At 45.1% G+C, this 21064-nt stretch overlaps 1 protein-coding gene across 1 annotated transcript in view; it reads right to left on the bottom strand.

Moving 5' to 3' along the window:
* LOC133353020 (E3 ubiquitin-protein ligase UBR5-like) overlaps positions 1–14815 on the bottom strand; it is a 59730-nt gene extending 44915 nt beyond the window's left edge. Inside the window, 9 exon segments of the mRNA XM_061569081.1 lie at positions 204–484; positions 3030–3176; positions 4427–4586; positions 5215–5383; positions 6000–6119; positions 7422–7498; positions 8385–8466; positions 9542–9586; positions 14662–14815. Coding sequence (XP_061425065.1) covers positions 204–484; positions 3030–3176; positions 4427–4586; positions 5215–5383; positions 6000–6119; positions 7422–7498; positions 8385–8466; positions 9542–9586; positions 14662–14723 — 1143 coding nt within the window. The 5' untranslated portion in view covers positions 14724–14815.
* Positions 14816–21064: the final 6249 nt, after the last annotated feature.

Genomic DNA, 21064 nt, shown 5'->3' with positions numbered 1-21064 from the left:
CAAACACCCCCAGTGGAGCCTTAGCAGACCGTTGGAGCAAGTGCTGTAAAAGCGGTCACCGATGAAGGCCGACACAGCACGCGAAGGGGGTGGTGCGAGAAGGACTACGCCTGGTCACCAGTCCCAATGGTTGCACAGCGCAGCTGGTACTCAACGAAGGCCGAGCCAATCCTGGCTTGTTCCCGTCGCTGCCGTCGCCGTACCTTCTCGTGCCACCACTGTAGCTCGTCCCCGAGCGACACCGGGCTCTGCGCGCCGTGCGCTCCGTGCTTCTTGTCTGCGGCGGCCGCGGCGGCGGCCGCTGCGGCAACGGCGGCGGCCGCGGCAGCCGCGGCGGCCGAGTCAGCGTCGCGGCCTCCGGCGGCGCCACCCGCCCGCTCGCTGTCGAAGGACGCGCCGTCGAGCCAGCGGCGCTCACGCAGGCGCAGCACCGATTCGCGCTCCCGCAGGAGCTCCGAGTCGCGCTCTAGAGGAAGAAGAAGAACTGGTATGCGGGGGCGGTCACACCAGTGGGAGAGTTCAGGGTCAGCCGCCACACGGGCCACGCGCAAGCAAGCAGGCAAGCAGGCAAGCAGCACTCAAATGTCTCCGTCAAGGGACCGTCACTATCTGCTGCTGCGTCTCCATTTGATAGTGGGCGAGTGTCTATGCGGGCGGCGAATTTGAGCCCAGGCTGTGTTCATCCGTTTATTTGTTGGTTGGCCTCGGTGGAATAAAAAGGAAACATATTTGTTTATTCAGGGAGGCCTTTTGGTTGTCTCATGATTTTGAGAAGGATCCTGTGTTGGGATATATAAAAACGTTCCACTGGCTCGTGAATCCAATTGCCATACTGCCATGTCCTGGCTGGCACACAAATCTAAGCAATCCACCAATGATTGCCTCCCTAGCACTGGGTAAGAGACGTGCATTGCCATGCCTGGGCACGTTCACCGAGCTTGCGTTGTTTGTGCTCACCGAGTTTGTCGAAGGCACACACACAGCGATCTTTTTTTTGCACACTAAGCAAGGGAGTTAAGAGTTATTTCTATTTATGCTTTCTACTTCCTGAACGGTGGGACACCACCACGTGTAACGTGCAGAGAATAAAGAATCACACTTCTTGTCGCATCCTTATGACTAATGTATACAACACCTATCAGTGTGCCCATTTGATTTATTTCCTGATGTTCACACACCTTACTTGCTGCAATTGCAAATCTGCCAGAGTTGTTTTTTTTTACTCATGTGGGTGTTTTAGTTTCATAAGTGCCAATGAACACGGGCATTCAAATATTGGTTGTAACTTTGCTCGTGTTAATGTGGCAAACTAACATGTCAGCAGGTGCTGCAAGTCCTCTGTGCGGATGGTGGATCATGCCGAGATGTGTGAAAATCCAAATCCGTCCAGGTTGTGAAGTGGCCACAATATTGCGGGACAGCAAGTGGGTGTGAACCGTTGAGCGATAGCCCCTCTGTGTATGGTGCATTTTCTCTCGGTATACAAATTTTCTCCTATATGCAAAACATTGCCTGTAAAGGAAATGGCTAAACAATATGGAACCACCTTGACAAGCAGCCTTGAGACTCGGTAAGGCGTTGCTGGATAAACAAACGATGGTTGTCCGAAATTTAAGCTGGTGGCCAACTAGTGGAGGTAAAAATAATGTAGCTTAAGATCAAAGAGAATACAAATGTGCCGATCTAAATATTTTACTTTTAAGGCAGTATAATTGATGTGTCAAGGTTTTTGTTACATCTGTCACCTCAACTTGCTTCTCAAGTGGGTTTTATTTTAATTCAAAACAAAGTTTTGTACAGATGTGCACCTCCAAATAATGCAACTCGTCAACGCACACACCTGGCATCTTACAATAAAAAATATAACTTCAAGAGCATGTGGTCTGAACTGTCCCATAAAATTGCTAAATAAACTGTATTCAAATGTTCGGAGCTGGAAATGACCAAACATTATGCACAACTGTTACCGAGTCTCCATACCGAGTTTGTCAATGTTGGTCATAAACATTATCGTAATAGTAGTCTTCATGACAACCTAATCCATCATCCAAAGCCACCTTCATGGCTATCAATCATTAATCATCACCATCCCCATCATATCAATCAGCAATTATTCAAGTGACCACGAACCATCGGTACCATCAGCATCACGGCTATCATGATCATCATAATCACAAAGCATCGACACAATCAATCACGAGCACCATAATCATCGATTAAAGCTTTAACGAATAGAATCACCAAAGCATATACACAAAACTGAACTTGTAAAAAAGAGTTGAGCATCCTCTCTGATCGCAAGGAGAAATCAGAGTTTCAACATTCTCTTTCAAACCAGGCCAGCAATGACAAAGACAAAGATCCCGTCAAAGCAGGGGGCCTGGCAAACACTGTGGTCCAACACAGTCAAGACAGCGTTTAATAATCTCATTATTGTGACCGTTTTCCTGGAGCTGTTGTTATCACAGCACACCATAGATAGATTGCGAGCGGTCTCCGTTAATCCCACGAAAACTAGGGCAAGTTTAGGGCAATCGCCTCCAGCAATTGTTGAGCAAGTTGATGCAACAATATTTTCTATCGACTAAAATTACGTGCCCAAACGTCGACGAATATGATCACTGCTCCCCCTAGTGTCAAACTGCGACGACAGCTTCCAATCAGATCGCAGAGGTCCGTGACAAGAGGTCTGTGTGATCAGAGGTTGTGTGCTCTTCTTTTTAAGGACAGGTGTCTAAAGTAACTGATAATTTGAAGCACAGGTGGGATCGAGATAAATGAAAAATATCGTATTAATAATTGCTCACGGTCAACATTATTTGTTAAATATTTCATTACTCAAAGTCACTGTGGCCCCGACCAGCTAACATTGATAAATGCACTGTTAGTAACAACTGCCAGCAACCACCATAACATTGTCCTGGTATTACATTTACATGTATATATCTCATGGCCTGTACGGAGGGGTGTGCAGATACACGATGGAGAATTCCATGGGTCACGGGGTCACAGGGTGAAGGGTGCCCTACCTCGGGAGCCGAGTCGGGAGAGCGCTGAACGACGGAAAGACGGGTATCCGAAATAACTTATGTCGTCCGAGAACATGGCATCGGCGTCGATGATGACGCTTGGGTGCGCCAAGTGCATATCCGCGTCCAACAAGGACATCAGGTCCTCTGTTGCGCAAACACAAGCACACACGTGCACGCACGCACGAAAAGGAGGGGAGTGCAGAATCAAGTTGGACTTTGCGTCCGTCCATACACAGGCAACTCGCACGTACCACTGTGACCTAACGCATTTATTGTACACTTTTTCATGCAATAAATAAGAGAACAAAACACCACAATGATCACTTCACATTGTAATTTAACAAGGTTATGGAGCAAGTTATTTTTGTAATTACTCATGGAGCTTTAGAATGACTTTAGTTCAAGAGTGACCCGTGCAACATTAGTCGCGGAGCAGAGCACCACCGTGATTATTAATGGTAGCCTTATAACAAACATAGAGTACTGTAACGTTTCAGGCAAAGGCCACTGCAGGCAGCACAGATGTTTTAGCAGAGTAATGCACTCCTTCAGCAAATCCTCACCGCCCGTTTTCAACTGCAATATAAACAGTCAATTCGTTTATTAGATGTGGCAACCTCGGACCGGTTTCGACTTTACCGAGCCTCATCAGTAAAGAGGGGAGGGGGGACACTCAAAAACCAATGCCACTTGCAGCCCCAATCTCATGGGCTGTGGCCTCAAGAACAACTAATCTGGAACACGGCCCAGAGGCGATTAAGTTGAATAAGTTCAATGTAATTTTCTCTCCTGTGATCAAACAAACCCCCCCCCCCCCTTTACATAATTCATAGATGGGGGAAAGCAAAAGAAAGTTAAAAACTTTGAGCCTAATTCATGTGTTGGTAAAAAGGACATCTTCCGCCAATATTTGGATTTTCCAAAAGGCCACAATGAAGCTATTTTCTGCCAACTGCAACAACCAAACAGCTTTTATCTTGTGTATATATATATATATATACACACATGCACAACTGGGCTGTGTGTCCCAGATGATAGACACAAGTTTGAAACTTTGTAAAAAATTCTATTTTACGGTCAAGCGTGCCACCACGGTGCTCCAATTATGTCGGCAGTGGCACAGCAGCAATGCCACCGACATCTAACACCACATTCATGACGTCTCCATTTAGTCTGCAGCTTCTGCCAAGATCCTGATCGCTACTAGGAGCTGCTTTCATCTGGTAGATAGAATCAATGTGCTGCTATTAGGGTGCATCATGTTTTCTTATGCCAAATATTAGCGGAGATTTCCGTCAAATCAGCCGAATCTTCAGGGGGTTTTGTGCCGCATGTTTCCCCCCGGGAGCGCAGACGGGCTCGCACGCACGCACGCACGCACGCGCGATACTCACCGCCCGGGAGGTAGGACTCACTGGCAGTGTCATCGCCATCATCGCCGTCATCGTCGTCCCGGCTCAGCAGGTTGTTGACGGCGAGGTTCACGTCCAGGTTTGTCCTCTGCAGTTCACGGATAATGACGTTGCGCGACTTCCCCTGCAATACCATTTGTGCCTGTGTGGGGGAGGGGAGGGCATGGAGCGAGGGAGGTGGGAATAGTATGATGGACGCAGTGGTGGAAAGGGAGTGGGGGAGCAAGGGAAGGATGAAAGGATGGGGATGGAGAGATGAGAATGGGAGGGATAGGGTTAACATGCAGTCCAACCTGAAACTACATCAGAGAGAAACTGGGATGGCTGCTTGCAATCAGATCTGAGGTCACATGACTACTAGTGGCAATTGCCCTGAAGTTTCTCAAGTGTATGATCGCCTTTAGAATGTATTAAATCCCCCACGAATGTGGCTCCAGTAAAACGCAGAAAATAAATGTGAAAACCGGCAGACCACAGCAAGAGAGGAATAGTGGGAGAAAACGAGCACGAGACAGCGAGAGCGTGCGAACTAGAGGAAGAGAAATAGAGACAGAGGAAACAAGCGAGAGCACAAGAACGAAGGAGAGACACAGACTGCGATAGAAATAGTGAGAGGAAGAGGAACACAGTGAGAGAAAACGAAAGCACGAGTCCGTGAAAGAGCAGAAGAAAGAATAGACGGAAAAATAAACAGTGCGATGGAAAAACCGAGTGTGAGAGAGGAAGAAGCGAGTGTGAGCCGGCTGGACACGCGTGCGAACACGTCCGACCTGCGAGATGAGCTCCTCGGGGATGGCGGAGGCCGGCACGACGGGCTGGCTGCCCAGCAGGGCCGAGCTGCGGTCGCGCCCCGTGCGGATCACCCGCGTCTGCCGCCGCGAGTCACGTGCTGCCGCAGACGAGCGGCCCGACGTGCCGCCCACTCCTGAGCTCCACCGCCTAACAGGGGATACGTCCATCATCGTCGTCGTTTTTTTCATCTTCACCATCGTTGTCGTCGTCATCGTGATCGTGTATCATCGATTGGCATGTGATGTACTCTGCGATTCATATTTATTACAATACTTTTCAACAGCGGACCACACATCGTAGTCAATGTTGCCATTAGGCATGTAACATGGACACGCTATGCGGATGAGAATCAAAAAGTAAAACCGGGCCAAGATGTCACATTCATCAAGTGGAAAACAATGGCAAGACTGAAGGACCTCAACGCTATTCTATGGTATTTTCCAGTGGCATCTTTAAAATATCATTAATTATAATCTACAGCCTTGGTCAATCCACTTTTCAAAGGCCTCCTCATGCTGTATCGGTCATGGGGTTGTTGGACCACACCTCACCACGTTGATTAGAGCGGGTTCGTGAAGGGACAATATTAAACGGGTTTATAGCATAGTGCACTGAAAAACTAGGCACTGTGCAGCCCCCCACCCCCCACTATTATCTTCAAAGATATATAATACTCATCACTGAAGGATTATCATGAATAACTCATTTGTCTGAATAAGCTCCGCAGCACCAACAGTAATGACGAGTGTCAGGGCTGGGTTACCCGAGGGGGTGTCCGGCAAGCCGGCCCAGAGAGTCCGACCCCGACAGAAGCCACGGAGATTCGTTGTTTCGACCGAGGCGAGACGAACGCCCGGCACCAGGGGCCCCACTCGGCTTAGAACTGACACACGCACGCATGCACACAGGAACAAGTGCAGCATGCAGACACACACGTACACACATGTATACAGACACGTACACACATGTATACAGACACGTACACACATGCCAACACACACGGATATACAGACACATAGCACACATGCAGACACACCCACAGAGCACACAGAATACATATACACAAACACCCAAGCGCAGCCAAGCACACAGACAGAGAAAAGGGAGGAGAGACAGCAGATGGAACACTTTAGCTGAAATGGCGTGCGGAGATTGCGACGCAGTGCCAAGGAATTCCGCTGCCGATGAAACCGCTTGGCTGGGCAAACGGTTTTCCAGTGGCAAGCGGAAAGCCTGGCAGGACACGCCGGTGGTACCGTTTCGATGGGGCATCGCGCACGATGCACGTGTCCGCCGTGCACATGTTTGTGTTACAGCGCCGATAAGGGAAAGGTGATAACGTGCTGGGCACAGTCGCAACAGGCCAACGCTGTCAAAGGGCATCCCACACCGCCGTGGAATAATGTGGGTGGGGGGAACTGGGGGAAAAAGGGTGGGAATATTCTGAGTTATGGTGATCAGGGGTCATATGCACAAATTAAACTATGAACCCCGTTAACACCAAAAGTTATATTCTAGGCTGAAGTATCGGCCAGTAGCCCTTCCACAGCATTGAGAAGGCAAAGCGAACGGCTGATATAGATGGATATTATGCCAAAAAATTTAGAATTTCTAAGTGAACACAAAGTGCTTTCTACTGGTATTAATAATTTACCATGAGTAGACAAAGAATGAACAAAACACTTAAAAAATTAACTCACTTTCAATCAACAGTAACAGTATTCAATTATGCATTTTGAGGTTATATACTTTAGTGCTTGTGAACCACTGGCTAAGCAGCTCCTTAATTTTCTGTGTGAGAGTGAAAATACATCACAGCTGACGAATGGCAGCTCAGATGACCACACGCCAGTACCACATGTCTACTGGGTTCATGCACTCTGAGCTGTTGGTATGCGACAATGCATGAGGAGCTGCGTGTGTTTGGAGTCGCATTGCCCTTTAAGGGCTGATGAGGTGCGAGGGAGGGCAAGCGTGTGAGAGAGGTGAGTGCTGTGAGGTGCGAGGGGGAGGGAGGCGAGCGACTACATGCGTGAGAAAGTGGAGGACCAAACCTGGTGAGCAAGCACTTTAGCAAGGGGGTGAGAGCGAGGGCGGTGAGCAAATGCAGCGAGTAAGTGAGCTTGTATATGAGCAATGGCGATGAGCGAGGCCAGTGAGGGAGTGAGTGCGCGAGTGAGCCTACCCCTCCGAGCTGTCCGGCTTTCCAAGCTCCAGCCGCTCGGGGTGGATGGAGAAAGAGATCCGGCAAACGCGCCCATCCTGCGGTGGGGAGGGGGAACATGAGCATATGCAGGGAGGGAGTGAGGAACGATGGGAGAAATGGACGAGTAGATGGAGAAGCAAGATGTGGAGTTCAAGGGGAGAAAGCGATTGTATGGAGATGGGGAGATCGAGGGAAAGGTGAGATGAGAGAACCAGGATGGGGACAGGATGTGATCAGGGGTAGGGGTAGAGACAAGCAGGTGACAAGGGAGAATGTTGGGGAGCCAATAAGAAGATGGGAGTGAAGACAAGAAGAGATGTGGGGAGAAGAGGGGGAGATAAGGAGACAGGTAGGGAGAGGAGTGAAGGTGATGCGATTTCTGTAGCCACTGCTTGGGCGTTCCACAACCAGGGGCACCCGTAGGGAGTTCCACAACTGGGTGAACACCACACTAAACGCCCGATCACCACAAGAACATAATTGAGATCGAGTTCAAGGTTCATAAACATCCTGCCAGCCAACACATTGCACATTCTTTGTCAGCGAGTCATCCTTGCCCTTTTATAATGGGAGGCTGCTTATTGCTATGTCTGGGAAATATCATGTCTGTTCCTCCAAGAACAAATCATGTTTTCACAAAACCATAAAGCACAACAAAATTCACCACATAGCTGACCAACACCAATGCCCAGGTGTTAATTTTTTTGTAGTGTCAAAATAAATATTTAAAGAAAAGCATTTTGTTTTTATCTTCAAAGTGTAATGCCGTGCCGTGTACCAACAATTATGAGCTGTGCATTTAAATGCTAGCGCGTAGGTGGGAGCACACTCATGTGGTTTTAACGCATGACTATTTGTGCACTCAAACCCCTAAACAAAATAAATGTTTCGTTAATGGCCTCCTTTGTCAGCGTGCATGTTATTTTGTCCAAAAGCTCTTACCTCCAAGAGGAACGCGGCATGATTGGGTCCAACGACACACTGCTTGATCGGGGACTGCTCCAGACAGCTGAGCGCGTGATGGCTGTAAAACCAAAACAACAATTCCCATTAACCTCCACCCCGTTTTACTGGTTGAGAGCAAACAGACATGCATTGACCCGTGCAACAAGTAGCTTTAGTTTGACAATACAGCTATGGATTCTTCAAGCTATCTGTGCACAGCATTGAGTATTGACCTCTGGTATGCCTGTGTTTTCTCCAACATGCAAAAAGAACAATTATTCAAAAGCAAAACACATTGCCTCACCCAAAAATATATATTATGAATCAATTATTCAAGAAATTGGCAAAATATCCCAGTTAAAAATCCTCCTGAAAAAGTCGACTTGTTTCAGTTTTTGTGGTGTTAAATAATGGGCACTTTTAGCCATAAGTGAGATGCAACTATCAGATTCAAGGCTTTGGATTACAACATTGTGACAAAAAGCGTACATGAGTTTTGCTAAAAAAAGGTACCCAGGACACCCTCGAGTTGCTATCAAGCTCCAGTGGTCGTTTGTAGATCTCGGTTGCGGATGCTACAACCTTCATTTCGGGTTTTTCCGACTTGGGTGACCTATGCAGTTGGCTTCATTAAGAAACTGGCACGATTTGGCAGTGACCTCATCATCAGTGCTTTCTTCCCAGAAGAGCTGGTCTGGCAGGAGACCAGAACTGTTGCACTGTTGTCTTCAGATTTCATGTTAAAATGTATCTGAGAGTTGTATTCCTAGCCATGACTAAAATCAGTGGTCAAATATATCTGAAACTATCCAACCCCACTTGGAGAAGCAAGAACTATGGTCAAACAACACACAAGATCAAGTGTGAAGCCTCTATCCAGCAGTGGAAATACAAAGGATTGTACATTGTTACTATTCACTTTATATAACCATATGCATGGGCAATGAACATAATTTTTTTTCTTAAAAGAGTGAAAAGAAGCCAATTGGGCAGGCATAGCAAGCAGGAGGGGACAACAACTGGCTATCCTTTTTGCATACACTCCAAACCACAATAGGAGGCCCCCAGCTTCATAAAAAAAGTTATTTATAAAACAGGCAAGGCATGTGGTTGTGCAGAGACTATTTAAAGGTATGCATGTGGAAAGCACTTGCCTCACAGACGAAGACTTGGTCAGTTTATCCGACACCTCCCTCAACCTGAAAATACACACACAACACATGGGAAGGCTGGCACGGCGGAAGTGCGTCACTCAGAAATTAATTTCAGTCAGGTGTGTCTGGGTTGGTGAGCCAGGAAATGTGTGCATCTGACAAACCACATTCATAATACCTCTTGCTATGGATATGGCTAGTAGCATTATACCTACTCCAGGCCTATCAGCAACCTGTAAAATATTCCGGGAGAAATTAAGGCTTGTTGTACTTATTGTTATGACATATGGTTGATTTACGGCACAGGCCGAGTAACACCTCAATGATGAATGACAGAAACCTAGCCTGAACATCTGTGAGCTTTATAGCTCATCGGATTCCTCCAGTATAAATAAACATTCTGATCCTAATAGCCTGGTGTGGTGGTGGCTCGAGCACATGCCCTCCAAATTGGAAGACATGAGCTCATATTCCGGTTTTTGGTCAACTCCGTTGTGGCGAGATGTTATCTCCCTGGCATGGTATGCAGGGGCATGGGTTTCATCCCGGACCCTGACGATCCCTGTATATTTGGAGTTTGCATTATCTCTCCCCGTGGTTGCACAGATTTTTCTCCAGGTCCTCCAGTTTTGCCCTCCAAATTTAGAAATGTGTTTACATTATGTGGCTGCTCTGAATTCTCACATCTCCATGTATATAAAAGGCAAAGTTGTGAATATGTGTGTCTGTTCAAAATGTTTAGCGTACTTCCCGACATACGACAAACTGGAAATTTGCCATGTGGGTACTTTCCAGACTGTACACTTTGCAAAAATTATAAAAATACACTTTTGGTTTTTTTTGGGGGGGGTGGGGGGGGGCTCAATAATGCATATATTTTTAGCACAGCAAGTGAACTGTGATGTCAAATCTGTCACGTGACCCGCGCATGTGGAAGCGTAACGCATTGTAGTGTAGCGGGTAGCGCGCCGCGCTACGAACCCGGTGACGATTATTTTAACTGGTCCTGGGCCTCCCCTAGGTCGACTCAGCCTCAAACGAGTAACTGCTGTGGTGTGTGAACATTGCCACTAGGGAGACAAAGGCGGCCAGGCGTGGTGGATCCAAGTCCCGGGCGAAGCCAGGTAGTATAGCTAGTATGATATAAACCACTTCAATAAGCTATCATGTGTGGCCAGGTCACCTCTGAAAAAGATATAATAGATCATTGGGCTTTTCCTGGTAAATTAAAAGTTTAGTTTATCTTGGTTCAGGGTCCATCCGTCGTTTATAAGATGCTTACTCCCTTTGTGGGAATCAAGTGGTTAAATGGAATGGATCGCAATATGGAAATTCCACAAGGAAAGTGCTATACACAGGAGATTAGCTCCACTCACAATAATCCCAACTGAGAAACCAATTACTTTTTGAAGAACAGAAATTTATTTCAACAGTATTAGGAAAGGACCTTCTTTAGAGAGGGCACTTAGAAAATAATGACCGAGTTATAGGATAGTCATTTTGTAACATGTTGCAATAACCCTAGAATTCAGAGAATGAACACATTTATATGAAAAATATTTTAGTACAACCAGGGCAAATGCACAAATAGTGGCATTGAAAGCCATAAATGGGGTAAACTTACTGTATGATGTAGGGTTCGACAATGTTTAGCAAGATTAAACGACTGACGTGAAAATATGTATCTATTAAGCATGTGGTTAGGAAGACCTGAGAAAACCTTATCACTGTAAAGCCAAATTAAACATTTAAACAAGGTGATGACGAGATGGCCTATTGAGACCAAAAGTCATTTTAAGTAGACCTACATTACAAATGGTATATAGTCTCAAAAAACAGCATAGGACAAGTAAACATGTTTCTACACAGCCATGTTTAGAGTTTTTGTCACATTTGGGCTCTGACAACACATCAGTGGCCAATGATTAAAAACGATGACTTCGCTATCTTTAAACTCCACTGCCCCACTGCAAGGTGGACTTCGGTGATTTCCCCGCAGAATTTACCCGGGCTGAATGAAGTAGCAGGAACTCGGTCACTAAATCGTGACATATACTCAGTGTCAAAAGTCAATGTGTGTGCTCCATGAGCAGATGAACATCGGTAAGTCAGTTTCTCATTTCCGTTCTCAAACAGCTGACCACCGATTTATTAATACGGTGTAAGCTGCCCAAGTGTGGAAGAGGCTCAACACAATCACTATGGTGATAATGATGATATCCATATTTATGTTTAATGAGGTTATGAAATGACCTGGGGATGTCAATTTAATAATTTACCATTGTGAGCTAGGTCATGTACATATATAACTGGGTGTCCATTTCGAACAAGGCTTAAGGTGAACACTCCTAAAAGTGCCCAAGGTGTCAATAGAGCAGCGAGCAAACGATCATACATATATCATCAAGTTAGAACCCATTCAGAAATAAGTATATTTTTCTAAGACAAGTTGAACACAATGCTAAAATAAGCAGGTGTTGATTTAATACAAGAAATGTATAGTTATGATGCATATTTGACCAGGTGAGATCGCACTGAGAAAGTCTCTTTTTACAATTAAAACTAAGAAGGTAAAAGTGCAGCCCTGCAATAACTTGCTAATGCTATTTAGCCTACTCATCTATTCTGGCAAACCGTATTGGAAGAAGCGGGAATACCCACATTTTGCCCCACTAAACTGTGAACTGTCGTTCCACTTGATGTGGGGTACCCATTGATACTGCAGAGTGGACAGAGGCAAGGAAATTAAAGAAACTTGCACCATTGTTTCAACTGCCTCGTTGGGACGTGGAATTGAACCGGTAAACTCTGCGAGTTCAGTGTGCAAAGCATTACACAGCTTCTGATAAATGAAGTGCAAAATCAGTTTGTTAAAATTGCTGGCACTGCATTTGTATTGTAATGAGGGCTTTAAGGGGGGGGAAACTATTTCGAGCTGAACACTTATCCCAGATGCCTATTTAGAGAAGTCACAGCAGCGTAATGTTATGTACTTATCCAGGAAAGCCTCACCAAGTCCGTTGACTTTTTCAGGATAATCCTGCATTGATAGGAATGCTGGACCATTCAATTTTAAATATTTTTGTTAACGAGCTGTGTCTGCGTGTACACGGTGAAAACTAACCACACGCATGCCAGGGAATAATGCACAAAGGTCGGCAAAGACTCCTCTAGATTTTACATCATTTGGAAGCCCTTACGCAACCAAACGGGTTTACAGATGTAAACCAAAAAACGAATGTTATATACACGCTGTCTGTTCCGTTAGAGAGATACATATTTTAAACGGCAAAGCAGGTATAATGATGGTTACTTCACCGACACCATTCCGATCAATTTAACACGTCAATATAGACGTACAGAGGGTGTAACTCAAGAGTATTTCTGCTGAGTAACGAAGCTTCAAAATCATGGAGGCCAACCTGGTGGACCCACAAGGGGGTGAATCTACAAGAGGTGAATCTACAAGGGTTGTTTCCTGAGCAGTGTCTTGCTTTAACATCGATGCTTCTGCAAAACTCAGTGAAATTAAGTCTTTGAATATTATCCCTTCGTTTGCGTTGATGATTTCCTCTCGGTGGTCCAGCTTCAACTGTGTCCACCTTTCTGATCCATGCGGTGTAGACCAAATGCACAAACTACCCAACAATTAATCAAGGATGCAATGCATTTCAAAATAATATTGGGTGACTTAATTCAAAAGGAGGTATAACGTGCAGCAACGTGATGAGGGTTTGTAGATTTATCAGTGGAGTGAGAAAAATAGGCGCGCGTCTAATCCAATTTGCAGCCAGCAAAGGCGGAAAAATAATTAATACATTTTATATGTTAAAGAAAATGGGAAATGGGCGTGGAAACGACAAAATTATTACATTTGGAACGAGATTAAATTGAATATAACCGTCAAACCACAGACTGTTACAGGCCTGCCCTAAATAATTTTAACAAATCGGTGCAAGTTGCATTACACTTCAACATAGCCAAACTGTGTTAAAGCAAAACCATGTTCAAATTTAAAGTGTAAGTAAGCGGGTTTTTTGGGCAAACTCTTAGATTCAAATGACTAAAATAGAAAATTGACACGGAGGTCTCCACCTTCAATAATTAATTACGAAATGCTAATTCACAAATGGTAGCCCAAGGGGTTAAAGATGGAACAATGCAAAATAGAGATATTAAAATAACGAGGGTATATATTGTACGCATATCTCTAAATCCAAAATCATATTGCACCGGAATGAGACCGTCTCTGCGATTAAAGGGAAGTTCTAAATGTCATACGAAGTAGCAATTACACATTTCCTATGATAAAAACGGTTAAAGGGGTTTTGTGTGCATTCCCTGACATACGGATGAGAAATATGTTCATAGCCATAAACTGAACGAAATTTAAGTACGCAAAGCATCAGTAGAAGCAGCCTTGCAATCACACTGAAACGGAGTAACGTAATGGATCCGAGTGAATGCTAATGTCCAAGTAAAATTGGCTTGGTAAAGAATAACGATGGAGCGAGTGGAAGCCAAGGGGCGGAACGCGTTGGGGGAGAACGTCGTCGGCTGATAGTTTCAGGGCGATTTAATTATCTCGCCGTGCCGGGTGAATTGCTGCACCGCAGGATGGTGAGAGAATGCGACCGCCACACACAGCAATGTAGACGTATCCCCGTGTTTACTGTGTGTGTGTATTCTAGACGGAATGAACGGGTGTGGATTCACGAGCAGAAATAAAACGGATTATAAAGCCTCGCGGGACCACGAAGAATGGCGACTGCATGTGGAGGCCTTCGTCGAACAGTTAATAGACCACGACTCAAGGACAAATGTTGAATCCGGATTCACAACCACGTACGGGCAGCAAAACACCGACCGAGCGACGATAGCATTCAATTCCCAGTCGCATCGTTAAGTCGCGCGTACATTAATCAACCCGAGCTCGGTCCAGCTCCACATCACCTCCCGAGCTCTTTCCTGGGCAGCTCTGCCGGGCTGGGGGCGAGCAAACCCCGCGAGGCCGCTCAGGCAAGACGGGCCAGAGCGCGAGACTGCGGCCAAAGGCCTCAAAGCCGTAAAGGCGGCCCGCCCTCGCAACTGAACTTCGCCTCCTCCGTCCGAGCGCTCACCGGTCGTACAGCTGATCCTCGGTGCCCGGCAGCGGGTGCACAACGAAGTGAACGGACGTCATGGTGAGTTTAAAGCGGGGCGGACGAGGCCACACGATGGCGGCGCCTCTCGTCTCAGCCCAACGCCATTAAGCAAGCAAACGCCAGCTCGACCCGCGCGGATGAAACGGCGGTTCCTATTGGCTGCCGGGGCCGGTCAGGGGCGTGGCAATGTAACGCGAGACACGATTGGTCGAGACGCCAGCCCCCCCCCTCCCCCGTGCGGCGGGGTGGGGGGATCACGGCTCCACCTGATTGGCTGGTGGCGGCGCCGGCTTGCTCGGTCTGCGGTGCAAGGCGACGCGACGTTGTGATTGGGTGAAGAGGCAATCGGGGAGAGCGGCGATACCCATTGGCTTGGCACGAGAAGAGGAAGGGGGGAGGGGCGCGTTGTGATTGGGCAAGCCGACGCGGGCTTGCTGGTGAGCAATACGGCGAGCTTTTGATTGGCTTTGAAGGGGGCGGCGGCGGGGGGGGGCGATCGGTGTGATTGGCTAAGGAACGCGATTCGTGATTGGTTGAATCTGCAAGTGGGAGGGTCGGAACGTCAGGGCGACGATCTATTGGATGATATCTACGGGGGGCGAGCGTGCGCGAGATGGTAACGCGAGTGGTGATTGGACGAGATCAAGCCCGTCACGACCCCCCCCGTGAGTTGGGTTGCCCGTGTTACCGTGGCAACGCTCTCAGTGTTCACAGCAAGCAACTTCCTCTTCTAGATTTGAAGCTTTCGTGACTGCAAGGATTCATATTCTTAGGTTTTTTCGGTAAAGTCACGTAGGTAAAACATCAAAATTAATGAAAATTAAATAAAATAAAAAACGTCGTGATTTTTGTTTTATTTTATTTTATTTTCATTAATTTTGATGTTTTACCTACGTGACTTTACCGAAAAAACCTAAGAATATGAACTTCCTCTTCGTGTCTCCGATCCCAACCTCCTGTCATTATTGGTCTCTTCCCAATAGTCTTGCACAGGCTTTGGCATTGCCAGATCTTGAGGAGCGCATTGTGGTGCTTGCAGGGCATCTTGGGAGATGGTCCATGGTTTGCTTCTAACAAAGCACATTGTGCCAAGCACATTATGCCACCTAACAAAGCACATTGTGCCACATTGTGCCAAGCACATTGTGCAGAAAACCCCCAATGATTTCATGAGAGTTGGAGTTAGATGCGAGCTACTCACTGGGGATGATTTCTCGCCGGCTCCATTCAGCAGTTTTGTCACTTTCATTTTTTCACGATTCCTTTTGCCAGAGTGAGCAGCAACATCAAGGCACCTTTGAAACCCACGCGCGTCCTCACGACTAACTGGGCAATAAAAAACTGGACGCAATCACACCGCGGTGTGCGACAAACAAGTTGTGCTCTTCCATAATAAAAACATTTTTGGGGGGTTAGATCGCGTAAATATAAATGTGTCGTCGTTAAACCCGCCACCACCACCCGACACAGCCAATTAGTAAGATTAGTCACGTAAACAGAACATGCCAATTCGTTACGAGTACAGCACACCCGTGTGCTGGAGAGTAAAACCCACTACAGCATTTGCAATTCGAGTTCAACGTTTCGCCAGTAATTACAACTAGCATCATCAGGTGGCAGACAGATTAGTGGAGAAATCCTGTGGCTCTTACTGTGGCTCTTGTTTGCATTACAAGCGTTTATCCGATCACTGTGGATCAACAAAAACAAATCGGCACGAGTAAGGTGGCCCACATTTTCCACTGGAGATCAAACCCGGACGTATTTCTCAATCAGCACGTGGTCTATTAATTCTAGATGTGAAGCTTTTGTGACTGCAAGGATTCGTACCTACGTGACTTTACCGAAAAAACCTAAGAATACGTGGTCTAGTGCCTCCTCTAATTCAGGTCAACCCAATGTCGGCACCAGGTCTCGGCACAAATCAATTCCTGCTGTCACCCTAACACAGATGACGCCAGCTCAGCACCAGAATATTTATACTGGAGGAATCCGAAAAGCTATAAAGCTCTTCCCCCTCCCCCCGCCCACAGATGTCCAACAGGGACGGGTCAGAAAGTTGTAGGTGGCAACTCTCGTCAAGCCCAATCAAAAAAAGCGTACTCTTAGGTTTTTTCGGTAGAGTCACGTAGGTAAAAATAAATAAATATTAAAAATACATAAATAATCTACATCTATAATTTAAAAAAATACTAGAAATAATAATAGAAATAACAGGTGAAATTCCTCGCCGTAGAGGGTATTAATTCTAGATTTGAAGCTTTCGTGACTGCAAGGATTCATACTCTTAAGTTTTTTCGGTAAAGTCACGTAGGTAAAAATAAATAAATAAAAATACGTAATTTTTATAATAGAAATAATCATAGAAATAACAGATAGATAAGAAAAAAAGCGTAATTTGTATACGTTCGTACATGCATACATATCAACCCATACGGTTTGTACAGGAAAATTTAGTTTCCATGTCCACATGGCGTACAGCCGTTTCAATACGGTCAAAAAATGTCTATGTGTTTGTGTTTCTCCCTTGTGATGGGACTTTGTAAGATGAACGTTGAGATTTGTAAGGGCACGGTTGACCCATAAGGTCTGAATTGGTCTGTATTAAGGTCGGCACTGATCATGGGTTGACAGGTTATGTATGTATGTCAACTATGTTGATCTTCTTTCGTACCGTACGTAGACAACCGTCCTCATCGGAGGTACATTTGGCTGTTGTACGAATCTCCAAAATCCTGCGGTGACTCCAGGTGGCTTGATAGATGGTCCATAGTTTGGGTTGCTTAGCCACAATCACACGACTGCGGCTTGATTTTAATTTTATATTCATCAAGGAGATGTGCGCATCAGCCTGTTGACGTTCTCATTGGGTTCGTGGCTACACCACTTGTGTCATTAAGGAGGCATGATACCATTCTGGCGAATTGCCCGATGATGCTGGATGCAATTACCAGCGAAACGTCGTACTCACAAATTGTAAATGTTGTGGTTTCACGCTTCAACACACCGGTGGGCTAAAGCAGTGAACTATTTGTCTTTTGTCAACGTGACACTTTTTTTGCTGATTGGCCGTGTCGGGTGGTGGAGGGTTACGACACATTTATAAATAACGCGATCTAAACCCAAAACGTTGATTATGAAGGCATGACAAAGACAGGAGATGTGCTACCTCTGGGTCTTTAGGCCACAGTGATATTGACGAAATGTGCTGAGTTTTTTCTTTGTTAGAAGTGCTTTTGTGATCCATGGTTTTGACATTGATGACCAGGTTTACAAATTAACTCAAGCCAGTAAGGTCCTTAGCACAGTGTGCTGTTCCATATAAACAATGAGATTATTCACATAAAATACAATTACTCCGCGAATTACGGTGATTATTTTACATGTACAGTACTGCATTTCTGGTTTACCAACGAGAATTGTGCTGCTAAATTTCACCGATAGGTGGCAGTATGGTGTAAGACATGGGGTGGAGGCGTATTGTCTGCTAATTTGTGTTATTACTGGACTTTTTTTTATCCAAAACGAAATTCGTATGTCTAGTTTAGTTGTGTACAACTAGAACAAAAAACCTTTAATATGAATATAGCCCATATCTTAAAAAGAGGGTCCTTAGCTACAAACATCTGACAGTTCAACCGCATTGCAGATGTGACTCTGAATGTTCAAACTGGTCCAGAGTTTTCCCGTATTACACCAATGCTGTTGAAAACTGGCACTTCCCGAAAGCCGTGTATGGAAGATGGGATGCGTAAAAACTACCTTTAATTATTTATGTAGAGAGACAGACATGGGAAGGAGACGTAATATCTGTTTATTGATTTTGCTATGAAAAAATGTAATTATTTTATAATCATTACTCCAATAACCCATTTCCTCTCCATCGTTTTTCAGAATCCTGCCACAATATCTATCCCACCCACACACATATCTCCCCTGGTCATCCTCGTGTTTTATTCCGGTAATGTTTTCCTCTGGCAGGCAAGAATGTGTTGTTTGAGTCATGTAGCCCAATATGTCCACCCACTGCATGGCCTAGCAACTTGGAGATGGAGCCATGGCATCAGCTCGTGTGCAGGTGCTAGGCGTGAGAGAGAGGGCCTTCATCCAGCAGTTGATTGATCATAGCTGATGATAATTCCACTGATGATGACAACCTTGTGTATGCAGTGCATTCGCATTAACATGAACGTATTGTTGTTGTGTTCCTGTGTATATTGCACAGTCGAGTAACAAAAATAAGTTCTGAAGTGTGTGGTGCTCTTAAAACTCGGTAAAGTAATTACTTTGTGGAAAATTTGTTTTTTGTCTCATTGAGCGGTTTCATATTTTTTTCATATCTTCAGAGTATAATGGATTTCACTTTACTTGGTGAGAACCCATGAATATTCGCTACCTTTTATTGCAACAGTTTATTCGTGGGTGCTGTCAGTTAAACGTCATTATTCTCACCTGTATTTCACGTGATATTTAATGTGGCACAATATTCACCTTTATTTTACTTCCATGAGCATTAATAGGCAGGGGACAATGTTCCTGCTGTTATTGAAATGTCAAAATATAAACTTGATGGCCAAAGCCAAAAAGTATTATGTTTAATGTGAGTATCACCAATGCTAGTAGTGCCAGACATATTTTCTATTGTCATCGTCACGATTTAAATGGGTGCTTAATAGCTTGAAAAATGAAAATAAAATGAAATTGCTCATATATTACATAAGGTAAACTAAGAAAATATATTCGAGTGCAGCCTTACTTTTGACTTAATAAATGTATACCTTTATAGGTTTTTATGTTAAACATTCTTAACCATCTCAAGGAAAAATCATTAATGCATTTGCCTTAAAAAACAATGTCACGTGAAACATGATATGTATACTATTTGGTTCTTTCGTTAAAGTCACGTCGGTAGAAAAAATAATAGATCACGACGTTTCGATCGCCACACAAGCAATCGTCTTCAGGTGGGAGAAATAAACAGGCTGCTGAAACAAGTCCTGATATATGGCTTGCTTGTGTGGCGATCGAAACGTCGTGATTTATTATTTTTCTGCCTACGTGACTTTACCGAAAGTACCAAAGAGTATGGATTCCTGCAGTCACGAAAGCTTCAAATCAAGAATTATATGTATGTATGATGAACTTCTTTCGCACCATACATAGCCAACCATGCTAATCGGAGGTACGGGGTTATTAATCATCTGCAGAATATCACAATAAATATCAGCTTTGTGTAAAAAAAAACAGTACAGCATATACCACTAATCTTTCTGCGTATGATGGATATTGGACGAAGTGGATACGAGCAGGCACTGCCACACGAGGTGGCACCTACCGACCAACCCCCTTGACTCATGGGCTTGGTGGATACCTCTGGTGAGTGCCAGTGGACCCCGGACTTGGGTACACTACACTGGGTCCCCTTATCACACAGCCTCCCAAAAAAAAACTCAGATCCAGCCGCCACCACACAGACGCCATTAACCACACCTAAATGTGATTAGATATGGATTGTAAACTGGGCTAAGGTAAGCAGGTCTGATGGCCTTAATCTTATGACAGTCTCATAGCAAACCGTACTTTGAAAACAGCCTTAAAGAGATCACTGTCTGGTGTCTGGGTGAGAGACTTCTGCTCTTAATGAACTCATTCTGGGTGATGAAAGTAATCAATCTATATCCAGTCATCAGAAGTTGATCTGTCATGTCAACATCATCATCAGCCTTTATTCATCATCAGTAACCATGGCTTATCAGTTGCTGAATGATATCCTCCCCATCATCAACCATGCTATATCTACTTCTAAATGTATGGCATCCCAATTACCATCAGCAACATTCATCATCAATCCATTGCTATATGAAGGCCTCCTTCTCATGACCATGAGCAGCAGCCATGGTTTATCATTTACACCATTGGAACCTCCTTTGCCAGTAGCAAAATATGATAATCGGTCTTTTACCCTTTTATCTGGCAACAAAAATGACACCTTTTGGCGTCATCTGGTCCAACACCATGTGAGACTAGGCTCTAAGAAAAGCTGTCTCGGGTGTGGACCAATCCACTTCAAGGACAGTGCATACATTATAAAAGTTGTGTTTTTTGTTTGCATTCCGACCGCAGGTATTGTTGTCAATGCAAACATGACTCCTTGTAAAAAAAGGTGTCAGTTTTGTTGCCAGATAAAAGGGTAAAAAAACGATTATCATGGTTTATCATGTTGGACGAAAACCTCCCCATCATCATTATCAGCCATGGGCTGTCTACGATTGGATGAAGGCCTCATGAGCATCATCATCAATATTTACAAAAAAAATCATCATAAGTAGGACCACTGCAGCCATCGGTCCCCATTCGGGGCCCTGTCAGCGTCATCCAA

Source organism: Lethenteron reissneri, chromosome 42 (assembly GCF_015708825.2).
Source record: "Lethenteron reissneri isolate LAM-NWPU_2019-01 chromosome 42, ASM1570882v1, whole genome shotgun sequence".
In the NCBI taxonomy this organism is placed as follows: Eukaryota; Metazoa; Chordata; class Hyperoartia; order Petromyzontiformes; family Petromyzontidae; genus Lethenteron; species Lethenteron reissneri.
Note: the sequence above shows the minus strand (reverse complement) of the source record. Positions and strands in the feature narration are given on the sequence as shown.